Source organism: Cupressus sempervirens, chromosome 3, assembly GCF_028749045.1.
Source record: "Cupressus sempervirens isolate cs-2001-9-10 chromosome 3, ASM2874904v1, whole genome shotgun sequence".
Taxonomy (NCBI): Eukaryota; Viridiplantae; Streptophyta; class Pinopsida; order Cupressales; family Cupressaceae; genus Cupressus; species Cupressus sempervirens.
The window spans coordinates 236523018-236536065 of record NC_143120.1 but is presented as its reverse complement, the minus strand read 5'-3'; the positions used below and the strand labels follow the sequence as shown (position 1 = coordinate 236536065).

The window sequence follows — 13048 nt, the reverse complement described above, 5'->3', positions numbered from 1 at the left end:
GGAATTAGCCCAATAGTTCTATGGGCCTTGTACAAGAATATAGGGCAAGCACCTCTAATTGGAGTATTGGAAAATGATGGGCAGAGAACTACTGACACCTCTCTACATCTAAAACTACACAGAGAAGCAATGATGACTTGAATGTAATATCAGGTATTGAAAAGGATGACTAAAGAATTACCCATATCCATGTACACCAAATGGTACCTCACTTGATTCTCATAACATACAGGATAACAAGATACTAAATGTTCCTCCATCTCAAACTCTACAAGGAAGCAATAATGACTTGAATATATTGTTGACGAGTATTCTCTTATAATTCTCACAGTGACCTCCTTTGAGTGAAGGCAACCAGGGAGACTTAAGGAACTCTTGGATGGAAGAAGTTGGATAATAGAGATGTCAATAAATTGAACTACAGTAATCTATAAACACCAAGACATTTCGAAAGAGGTAAGCCCTCTCAACAACAGAGTGCCAAGTAGGGGTGTCTCTCACATTTTGAAGCTGAATCCCTCAAGGAACCTAGTTTTTGGGTATAGAAAGTGAGCCTATAGATGCATTTTGGGAAAAAGGATTGGACGTTAAACTATGCTTAGATGATGCATTAAGGAACTCTTCATAATGAATCATTTAATTATGCATTCTAATCTTCGTTTTTGTAGACAAACTAAAACTTAAACAATACATCATAGGGTGTGTTGAAGATCATGAGCTTAGCCTTACTAATGTTTGCCTCTAGATGGCAAAGCTCACAGAAATTAAGCAAACCAGATTGCTTAGATAGGGCAGCTAAGCACTTCCCACATTCAAACTTCATGTGCCCATACTTGTGGCAACAGTTGCATTGAATGTTCTTTATCCTGGAGCCTTCTGAAGTTGGTGCATTGGACCTTTGCTAAGACGACTGTTGTGACCCAATACCACCTTATTGCTATCGCGATATTTGAAGATGGTTAGCATCCGTTGTTTGCACCTGCCATAATTGCAACCGTTGAACTTCTAATTTTCCTCAAGCAAAATATTAGTCAGATTATAATTATTTTCGAAAAAAATTAAAGTATTAGCTCTGATACCATATTACGAAGTAATTGGAATATATTTTCTTGATATTAACAGTGATCAAGAGGTCAATTCATACAAGAGACTGAACAATGTTTCCTTAGGAACCAATTATAAAGAATAGAAACGCTCTATTCTAGAAACAGAAAACAAAATACTAGAAACATTCTAATATTTACAGGAGATTACAATAGATAACCATTAGATACTAAACAGAGATGATAGAAACTATCTATTATCATAATAAGTATAATATAATTATAAAAACAATTCACCTAGTTGCATATCTCCTGCCCTTTCATGTGTGCCCTATGCACAATAGGAATCTAAAATCGTTTCATGAATGAATTGCATACTTGCTTTTGCTACTAGATCACTAAGGCTGTCACCAAATTAATTGCCCAAGAAACAAAATGAGTTGTGGAGTTTCTGATTAACTGCCTAAAAAACATGAGTTCACTGCGGTCATGGAGTGTATCATTGACATCCTTTCTCAAGCCTGAGAAATTTCATGAAATCCTAGCTGCATTGCCCTAGCATTTTTTGGCTGTTTTTAATCCTAATTTTTCCAGATTATAGCACATTTAGATGCTAAAAACCATCTGCAAGTTGTGGGTCAACAATTTTCATGATTTTAATTTTCTACTGTGCTGGACTGTCGTGCCGAACCAACCTGGGCTGAGATCAGGCCTGGAAGCAAATTTGACAATTACTAGAACCTAGTTTGAACCAGACCAGTACCAAGGGTCAGGAGCCACAGACCAGGCAACTTAGGTCTAAAGAATACAGTACAAATTTCCTAAACTTAGATTGATATGTCGATGACTGTATCATGCTACAATAATGACAGCTTACAGTTTGGAGAGGTATCTAGCCATAAAGGAGTAAGTCAGCAAAAATGATGTCAAAATGCATCAAAGTAAATTGTGGGGCAATTACCATTGGAGGACTACACATGAAGGAATGGGAAATAGGAAGCTAAATGGATGATGGCAGGCACAAAAGATAATTTGAAAGAGGAACATGAAAGGAGATGAGAATAACAAAAATCTGGAAAACCAGAAAACTGGTGATAGATGCACAGTCTTCCACACCATGAAAGAAGCATGTTTATAGTTTTACATGGTAAGTGCCTCATTTGTAGAGTTCCATGTAGAACCTTGCCTCAGCAACAGGCCTGTCAAATACCTACAAATATTGTTTTCTCAGGGTCATTTTAGCACATCTCTAATATGTCTAGCCTATTGGCATCAATATGAGATTCTGCTAATATGGCCCTTGGTATTCCTCTCTTGCCCTTCATATTGATAAATGAATCAATGATCCAAGTCACTTTGAATAGGACTCCCTGTTTAGCTTTATGTCAAGCTCCTACTTTGTGTTAATGGTAATAAGCTAGAAAGCTGGGTTCGGACCCTGGAGCTTGGGTCCGGGTCCGGATTTGTCCAGGTCCAGATCTGAGCCTGGCTGCGGGAAAGGTCCCTGTTGGGGCCTGCAGGTCCTCTCGGGTCTGCGCTTTCGGAGGACCTGCAAGCCCCAACAGGGACCCTGCCCAGCCCCGCAGCAAACCCAGAAGTCCCACGGCAAACCTGGGAAGACCTGTGGTGAATCTAGGAGGACCCATGGGTTTCTTTTATTTTTTTGTATATATATATATATATATACTCACGAACCCACCCACAAACCTAAATGGGAAAAAATAAAATTTGCATGAGCCCACAAACCCGAACCCCGAACCCGAAATGGCAACTTAGGTAATAAGCTTTTGTATAAAAGTCTAACTCTTTTCTTTTTCTGAAATCTAAGTCTTTGGTTGCCTTCACCTTTGCATGTTTGTGCTGAAATGATGTTGACCTGCTATCGGCGGACATCTTTAACTTATGCAGTTTGTAATATTCGTTGGGTAACCAAATACCCACTATAGATGCATAAGTTCACTAGCTTGGAAAGTAAATTACTCGTATCCCAATAAGCTGAGACTATGATTTATCTAGACTCTACATCACTAGCTTTGATATACCCAACATGTATGCACTGTCAAAAGAAAAGCTAATGAAGATGCTCCTTCTTGGATTGATAAAGCAACAAGTTTGCATCATAGAAGATGCATGGCAAATTCTTCATAGATTTGCAAATAGGTTGCAACAACTCATTGGTGTCTTGCAGCCACCTCTTCTATTTGGTTTCTCAAAGGTGCAGCTTTCTTTTGACATTTCTCCTATCAAGGCTCTGGTTCAACGTGGACCATTAAATTTCAACTGATATGGCTAAATCAGTAACAGTGGAGGGCACCAAAAAGAGAAACTATTACCTTCTAGAATTAATCCATATCCATTATCATTGATTAAGTCTAAAACTTAAAGCTCTTTTGTGCATTGTCCAAGAGGCCTAAAATAATAAGCACCAAGACAATAGAGTAAACCCTAGAAGAGACACTAAATGGTAAGAGGCCTCAAAACATATACATGCAATTGATGCCTACAGATATTTCACTCACTCACAATTATTTTCCCTCTACCAAAGCATGAACCCTCATTGCATTAACATGATCACATCACCTTAACCTATGGCTACAGAAAAGAAATTGACAAATTGTTAAATACATGCAAGAATAAAAGTTTAAAAGAAATAGAGCACAAGCTTTTACACTTGCCTGATTTGGTGTTGTCTCGACGATAAGGCTCTTCAGATCTTTATTTAAGCCCAGCCACTGTCAAGGGAATAAAAATCAACCAAATTTTAAAATTGTATTTCTTCTACTGTAGATGATATCTTCACTTGCAAATTAAAAGGAAAAAAAGCATAACCACAAACAAGATGCAAAGTATCTTACCACCCAACCAGATCCCTGCAAAGCAGCACCCACAGCATTCATCTTTTCTATCAAAGCATTTAAGGACCCAAACTGAGTATCTATTGCCTTTGCCAGGCCACCACTTGGTGCTTCCCCACCTCCTTCCTGAGAAAAATGTATTCTAAGCATTAAAACTACATGTGAGCAATATAATTGTCAAAAACGTCAAAAAAGATCAAAATTTACTCATAGAATATCTAAATGACTATGAGCATTACTTTCACAGGAGCAAGATTCTTCCAAAACACAGAGTGGTTGATGTGACCTGCAGAAACATTAAATAAAGAATAAGACTCAACCATCAGACAAGTGAAAAGATGCAACCCAAAAAATTCATGATGACAGCTGGAAACAATAATGCCCCTTGAACTTGAATAGGCAATCCACATTGCCACTTAAGGTGCAATCAGCAGAGTACTCAATGAAATATATGACATGGTGGACATGAAAACACATGCAAAAGAATAATTGCATATGAAATTATGCAGAGTTTAGCTAACCAAGAATTTTAAGAACAAGAATCCCAAAAATGAAATTAGAAAACTCAATCATTAGAAAAAATTAAACATAAAGAATCACTAGATCAAACTTACACTTTCTGCACTTATTGGTACTAAACAGAATAGAATATAAATTATATAACTGAAAGTTTATAAATTAAGATTCAATAGGAAAATGTTACTTCTCTTCTGCTTTAAATATTTTCCTTCTACCTTTGTTTGAAGAGAATCCTGGGAAATAGAAATGTGTAATGATGCAGAAACATAGCAATGAATTACAATTGCAAATCTGAATTTGAATGAATTTATAGCAGGATATTGCAAATGAGTACACAAGAATAGTTGGTAAATAACATCAATTGAAATAAAAGGTAACTGCACATGAATAGAGTACAAAATGTTACAGCTTGGTGGATTGTGTTGTGAGTCATATGTTGCCTAGCATAAGAGCTGAAAAAGTAAAGGAAAACTCTCCATATAACAAGGGATGTACGATGAATCTCTGTATGCAAAACAGGTATGCATGAGTAAAAGCTTTGATTTCAGGCAACATTTTAATATTTTTTTATTTGGAAACTAAGTTGTCATATTCATTCCCCAGACCCTGAATTCGCTAGTCGATTTCTCAATCATTCGAATTTGGTTTGAATTCAATGCTAAGTCGGCATCAGACTGTGTGATTCGGTCAGTATTCACTGTGGAGGGCCCTGATCAACTTTGGGTTGAATTGGGGTGAATGTGGAAAAATATAAAATGAACCCAGAAGCTGAGAAATTGCCAGCGAAAGATTGATAATGATGGCATTTTAATTAAAGTTCCCATTGTTTTCCAACGCGGCGGTTGGGAGATTACTGAAAATCTGTGGGAATGTAATGTCGTGCCAACTGCATCCACCAACTGAAACAGACAAATGGAGAGATGGCCAGCATTGTTATCAGTTATCACACAGCATCACTTGCACATCGTTATTTTGTTATTGCCATTGTTTGGTATCGCAGGGCAGTTTCTGATATTGAACACAGTGATTGCAAACAATGCAAGTCTTGACAACACACCATTCACGGACAAACAAGAGTCTTCAGGCATTCTTTAACAGCTTTAAAATATATATTTAAAACCTCTAAAAATATCTTCAAAACATTTTATAGAACTGGGATTGCATTCATTATTTATAAACCTGAAATCTCTTTAAAAAAATCTTTAGAATATTCATAAATTCAAATTTAAAAGTTAAAAAATTAATTTTTTAAATTTATATTTATTAATTTATTATATAAATCAAATATATCAAAATATTAAGCTTCAACCATGAAATGTTAATAATTCAACACGAATAAAAATAAATAATAATATTAAATTTATGATCATTAGATTTTATATGTTAGTTTTTTATTAAGAAATTAAATTAAAATAAAATGAAATCTTAAATTTTAGATAAGGAATTTATAATATTGGATTGGATTCATCATTAAGTAGTTTTCTATTTTCTTTTCATTTTAAAATTGTTCGGAGCAGATGCAGCATATTGGTGTATGGACTTATTTGCTGCTGCATATTTTTACATCCATACGTGTGTGTGTGTAACTGTATACATATACATATATTATATATAATACACACATATATATATTTTAAAATCTTGTACAAAATCCAAAACGAACCCTAACCCATCCTAGAACAAATTTGGATGAATTTCGAGCCCGAATCCTGAACCTGCACCCCTACCAGAATCCAAACCGGCAACTTAGTTTGGAAAGAATGAACAATTGTGGAATACCTTGACCATGTTACGCAGGAAAAGTTAATTGTAAGATACAACTGCTCTGCTGTAAGATTCTCTACCAATATTCATCCTTAAATACTCAATAAGCCCAGAGGAATTTTGTCAAACAATTGTCATGCACGAGTTATCCTGTAATTGTCCATTTTTTCTTGCACCAAATCACATTATAAACCCAAACACTATGTATTGTAATTCTGTCAGATACTTGTCACACTTAGTCACAAAATACTGATTTTTCCTTAAAGGTAATTGCAAGAACATTACTTCATCATGCTGTCATAAAACATGCTGGCAAAATATATAAAGTCTGAAAACACTTCTACGTGAGGCCTAGACATTATACCAAACACTTTGCAACATTTGTTCTTGTTACTCAGAGGCATCACATAGACATATTGTCAAACAGTTGACTAGCTAACTCCTAGCAGATTTCAACCAGCAACTTGCAAACAAATAAGAAATTTCAGTTATGTCAATGCTCAGAAACGATTGATCATAAAATATCTGTTTATCAACAGCAATGAAACCTTCAAACAAAAAGGTCCAAATACAGTTCAAATAGAAAACAGAATCAAGATGGATATTGATACATAACTCCGACTCGTGTGCACTTGGGCTGTGAATATCAAGGGGTAACGTGTAAATCTGTTCATGTACTGTACCAACACTGTTCATGTTACTATTCACGGCATTGTTCATGCACTGTTCGCGACACTATTGTGTTATTGCTCACGGCACTATTCATGTTTTTCATGTTATTGTTCACAGCAATATTTGTGGCACTATTCATGTCCCCTTCAATCTGCATCATAGCTTTTTATTCAAACCTAACCTGTCACCATTAAGTCCATATGTGAACTCCGTATGAATCCACCAATCTTTGAAGGAATGGGTTTTGAACCAAACTTTCATGGTTCCAAGGGTTTCCATCCTTAGAACAATCCAATCACTATATTTCAACAACATGAGAAGTAGCTTAAATGAAAAGATATCATAACATATCCCCAAATGAATGAAGAGCTCTTCTTATATAGCTTCTCAAGTTGGTGAACGCCCTTACATTTAGTAATGAGGGATAAAAATTGCTTTTTAATTTATCAAATCACTTTATAAAGTCATTTTAATTATATAATATCACTTTATATTATAAAGTGACTCTAACTTTATAAACCATCAAAAAAATATCAAATTCTCCTCCGTTTCACCCCAAATAAAGATGCAGCTGGAAACCATTCCATTTGAATTAAGTAATTAGCCTATCAGGATGGGAAATTATGAAGCTCTTGGAGAGACTATGGAAATAAAGGGGACATTACATCTGCTTTGCTCTTCTCATTAAAGGAATGTATGTATAGAATCCGATAGGTGTTTAAATTGCAGGTTAAGTATCTTGTAAGAGAACAAAACCTGATTAATTAGAAAAGGGCAAGTAATTTGTGTAGTTACTTGGAGATTCATACACTAACCCCTAGTAATTGTCTCCCATATCAAAAAGTAAAACCATCTCAGAGAGATGTATGGGGAAAGCGGACTTCATCAAATGTCAAGAGACTCCAAAAATGAAGAAACTTTCTTCATGTTTCCATACATCTATTCGAAGTGTACACGAAAAAATTGAGAAATTTCCCGTAGAAAATTCCTATATGTATCCCATAAACTATATTGTTTGTTTTCCTCAAGTGTTAACATTTGAATGACAAAAGCTAAAGATATACCGAAATACAATAAGACTTGTTTTCTATTTTCTGCACTAAAATCAATGAGTTTTTTTATTGCAAAAAAAAATTCTTATCAAAGCTAAAAAAGCTCTTGTCATAATAGAAGCAATAAAAAGGATTAAGATGTTTGTGTGCACTTCAATTTTATCAATTGATTAAAAATAGAACCATCTGCAGGTAGCTCCATATCATGTTTTCAGTAATAGCATTCTTATTTCAGTTATTATCAATTTATCAATTAACTCCGGCTCAATGTTGCTTAAAACTTATCTGTTTCTCTCATGACTCAAAACTCAGTTGCAGGATGCACACGCTGCCCCTGCACATTGGGTCTGGATGCATTGTCCAGAGGCATCCAGAATGTGCATCCTGGACTGTGGATGCACCCAACCAGCACATCTGGAGCATACTATCAAATGATTTAGTTTTACAAATCTGTATATTTCTTTAGTTATTCTGTACACGGATAACATACGCAATCAGACCCAAACCCCCAAAACAAAAGTTGCATGTACCCATGTCCCAAATTCTCGTACCTGAACCTGAAACCAAACCCAAACCCAAACACAAATTGGTAACTAAGGCTGTAAGTATCAAATATCAATACAGTTGAGCTTTCTCTTCATTAATATCAATTTCAGTTATCATATTAGTTTTTAGTTTTTCTGCATTTTACACTTTTTAACAGCTATTGTGGAACTTTTTAATATATCCAGCTATTTATATAGGTTTTATGATTGTTGTCTCCAAGTGTTCTCCCATTTTTTAAAAGCTGCATAGCTGTTCCCACGCTATCTCCCATACCAACAGTAGTCTCCATCACCTTGAACCATAACAATTTGCATCAAGAATCTGAAAAGCCATCAAAAAGGTCTCTCATTCAAAATTGGCATTGAACTGTTGCATTGTGGCAAATAGTGACAAAACTAATGACCAAGCATTTCCCAGTGTACAACAAGGCAATGCAGCACACCCTTCAAGATCCACAGTCAAGTGCGAGTGTAGAATAAGAATTGGCACTTGGAAGTAGTGCACAAAGGAAGCAATCCCATGTTAAACTGCCTTCTAGATCACTTATCCTTCCTTGGGACGCAACAGACCCTAACTATGACATATTTCGGAGAACAGTGTAGAAAAATCATAATAGTATTCAGTATATATATATGCTTCTTAAAATGGAAATTAATTGCTTGAATCTAATTCATGTGATCCAGCCATTATTTAGTATATTTACTAATATCAACTTGAAGAATTTCTCGAATAAAATACCAAGCAAACAATAATTTTGGTTCTGTGATAAAATATGTCACCTACTTTCCACAAGATTGAAATTCAAATTTAGTTCATGATAACTTCTACTATGAAAATGGCAATAAACAAAATGATATGTCACCTCCAGTTTCTGGGACATGGAAAGGTAGGTGACAGGGGAACACATCTAAGAAGGCCATTAAAATGAAGCAGGGTGCAGCTACTAAAAAATGGGAAATTTTTTAATAATATATAAAAAAATCCTAGTGGTCCGGATCCAGTTCGTGCTGGATATGACCCTGCACGAATCCAAGACGAAGGACCCATAGGCCAAACTTGGAATATATATATATATATATATACATGTGTATATATATGCGTGTGTGTGTGTGTGTGTGTGTGTGTATGTGTGTGTGTGTGTGTGTGCACACACACACTCATGAATCATAATGGAAAAAATAAAAAATCACGAATCCACGAATTGGATTCTCAAACCCGAATCCGATCCTGAAACGAATCAGCAACCAAGAAAAATATCGTATATTCATATTGTAACATTGACAGGGGAATTGTCATACACATTATAGAACCTTAAAATATGATATTAGAGTAATAGAGGTATTCATTTAACAGACAGCAACATAAAACTGATATACTAACAAAATTTAAATGCATTCATTGACAATGTGAATATATATGAATACCATATGACTTCCAAAAACTGCCCAACTGCTGCAACTTTCAGCTGCAAATTTACAAAAATATAGAAGTATGCAGCTGCCCCTAATCAACATCTCTAACACCGCATCAAAATTGGAGTCTGAGTCACTGCCACTGTGGGAGACTGTCTCATTTTAATTGAATAGAACCCTGAGCAATACCTCATGTGCTTCCACATCATCAACCTGTCTTGCATCTCCGGGATCAAAATCCCAACATGCAACCAGAGTCCAACAATGTCTATTTTTGGGGGTTTGGGAGATACCCGCAACAATACATGCCACGCTAATGAGATTGATAAAACTCAATGTGGACTGTCTATTATCATGCACATGCGTGGGATAAGTAGTGTCCCTACTCAGGTTACCTCATATTCCATTGTTGTTAGGCACTGTTATGCTACTGGTAGCTGGAAACTGGATACAGGTCCATGTAAATTGTTTTTGTCTTTTAATTTATAAATAGTTCATTTTTTCCTGTTTTGTTAAAAAATGAACATTATATTGTTCTCACGTTTAAGAATATAACTTTTCATAGAAAGAAAAACATTTAGCATTTCATTTTCACTTAACTATTTTATGAAGCAAAATATCAAGCCATTTCCAGAAATGATTAGAGAAATTAAAATATCTAAAAATGAAATGCCTAAGGAAATATATCGATTAAACAATTACTAGTAGATTAGCAGAACATTTTATCTGTAGAAGAACTTTGAAACGATGTGAACTATAAGTGTGCTCATCACAGAAGCTCTCTTTGAGATTTCTTGTATCTGATAGAATAGTCAAAGTTCCATGTATTAAATTAGAGAAACGATATTTCTTGTTTTATTCGATCTTTCAAGTTTTGAAATGAGAGCGAGAAAGAAATTTCTTTACGTTTTGATGTGACACAATGCATTTTAAGTTTCCTTGCTTACAACAACTTATTTTTTGTCGAGCTTTACTTTTGTTTTGTGTCTCCGATTCGTTCTATTATTACTACCAATAAGACTTGTTTAATTGATTTGACAATATTCTAATTGATCGAAAGATTTTTAACAATTATTAGAAAATTGAAATATCTTGATTGCTTAGCATCTTTAAATATTATGTGGAAACTTATCTCGGAGTTAAGAGCAATTACCTTGTATCGGTAATGTAATTACAAATATGATAATAGTTCAAAGGGCTGTGTGATGCAATAGAAAATGGCGGCCTGTAGAGGAAACCCAAATTCAAATCGCTATCTGCTTTAACACTGCCCACAGTCCATGCAAACCTTGGTAGCGGGAGAATTTGAGAGCAATCTGTCTTCCTCGTTTGTCAGAACAGGTGCCCTTGGAAGAGTCAAATAAAAAAACCAGTTCCGGACATTTTGGTCAAGCAATGACGTCTAACCTTTTGATCCAGATGCAGAGACAATGCCGGAAGTGAAGCGTGGGAAACAGTGTGCACAGAGAAGCGTAGTAATATTCAAACAAAACTATTTCCTGATAGCAACTATTGCAAAAAGTGTACCTTAAACCCCAGGGTTTTAAAACAACCCTAGATATTTATCCTAAAAGTTAAGTAACAGCCGAAGCTTTAATCCTTTATAAGACACCAGGTCTTGATCTACGAAGCCAAATTCAGATATTTAATGAACTTTGGATTTAATCTTACCTCCTCCATTGAATTTGATGGCACTTTGGAGAGAGACAATGGCTTCGGTATTTTTGTTAGCAGAGGCCTCTTCAAGCTGTTCCAGAGCCTTATTATAGTTAGTAACATATGCTTGGTGATGTTTCTGATGGTGCAGACTCATTATCTCACCGCTGATAACCGGTTCCAGTGCACTGTATTCGTATGGAAGCTCTGGTAAACTGAAGCTCTGGATCTCTCTGGCAAACATTCCACCTCTCCCGAGGCCAATGCCACCTGTTCTCCTCAAAGACGCCAACAACGCCATTATTCTTTCTCTTCCTTTCTCGTAGTCCTCTCTATGCCGCTGCACGCTGCGGATCTTTGCTTCTGATATGATATGATATGATAGATTTTAATGACGTCCACGAGACTAAAGTAGTCTATGGGACCCATGCAATCGCCCTCCCGAGTCAGGAGCCAAACTAGTCAGTTGCAAAGTTTTGGTTAACTTGTCTCTTCTTCTCTGAATTTTGATAATCAAATCCGCAGTTCTCTTCACTTGATCTTCCTCAAATAAATAGTTGAAGTCCTTGTTCTGCAGAATTTTTGTATAATCAGATCTGATGTCGTTGTAAGCCAAGCATTCCATGACAAAGTGTTGCTCTGTCTCCACTGTTTCCATATTGCAGAATAAACATGTTCTGTCTGCCCACTCTTCCTTTGGAACTTGCCATCTACCAGTTTCACATCGCAGCTGATGTGAACTAGTTCTAATTTGTGCCATCAACATTTTTGCTTTCCAGTTAATAGGTGCCCCTATATATGCCTTTTCATCATGACTAGAAGTGGGATTAAATTCTTTAATGTAATAAGATTTTTTCCTCCCTATGTGTCTTGTCCACAGAATATTGCGAAATTTTTCATTGACAAACTTTTTTATTTCTTTGATGTTATCCGGGCAAGCTGGGATGTTGATATCCCATTTTTGCATCCATTTGTCATTTTGTTTCATCCATGTGTTTTTCCGCCTCACAAGTTTTTCCTCTATTACCAACTTGAGCCAACGATGTGTTTCTAGACCTTGGGTTTTCTTTAAATAGCTTAGCATTCGGATCAATGCAACGGCTTCTAATGGAAAGGAACCCACCTCCGCCAAAAGGATTTCATACGGAACTGTGGTCTTGACTTTAAGATTGCATGTGATAAAGTGTTTTTGAATTCTTTCTACTTGCCGCCATTTCTTTCTATTCCTCTTATGTGCTTGAATTGGCTTTATGTAACCTTCCACGCTCTCCGATTTTATAATTTGCTAAACTTCAAAACACTTGTGTCTTCCATGAGACCGAAAAGCACATTGTGTAGGGAAACAAGAAAGATGTTTATCAGCATGTCCTGGAATTTTGTAATGTGCAACATGTAGGTAGCATCAGCATCATTTCACATTTTTATTAGCTAGGAAGAAAAGTTATTTTGATACTTAATAGTTATCATTGTAAAATATACATTCTATAATGGCAGTGTTAATGTTAGCAATTATTTTTTATGATATTGCT

At 35.7% G+C, this 13048-nt stretch overlaps 1 protein-coding gene across 2 annotated transcripts in view; it reads right to left on the bottom strand.

Annotated features, from left to right (window-relative positions):
• The window catches only part of LOC149565732 (superoxide dismutase [Mn], mitochondrial-like), a 29977-nt gene extending 18099 nt beyond the window's left edge, over positions 1-11878 (bottom strand). For both annotated transcript variants that reach the window (XR_016362067.1, XM_089819229.1), the window contains exons 1-4: positions 11535-11878; positions 4138-4184; positions 3899-4024; positions 3719-3775 (exon numbers count right to left, since the gene is read on the bottom strand). Coding sequence is in view for 1 of the 2 variants with exons in the window: in XM_089819229.1 (XP_089675355.1) it covers positions 3719-3775; positions 3899-4024; positions 4138-4184; positions 11535-11820 (516 nt within the window). In the remaining variant the exon portion in view is untranslated. The remainder of the gene's footprint in view (positions 1-3718; positions 3776-3898; positions 4025-4137; positions 4185-11534) is intronic.
• Positions 11879-13048: the final 1170 nt, after the last annotated feature.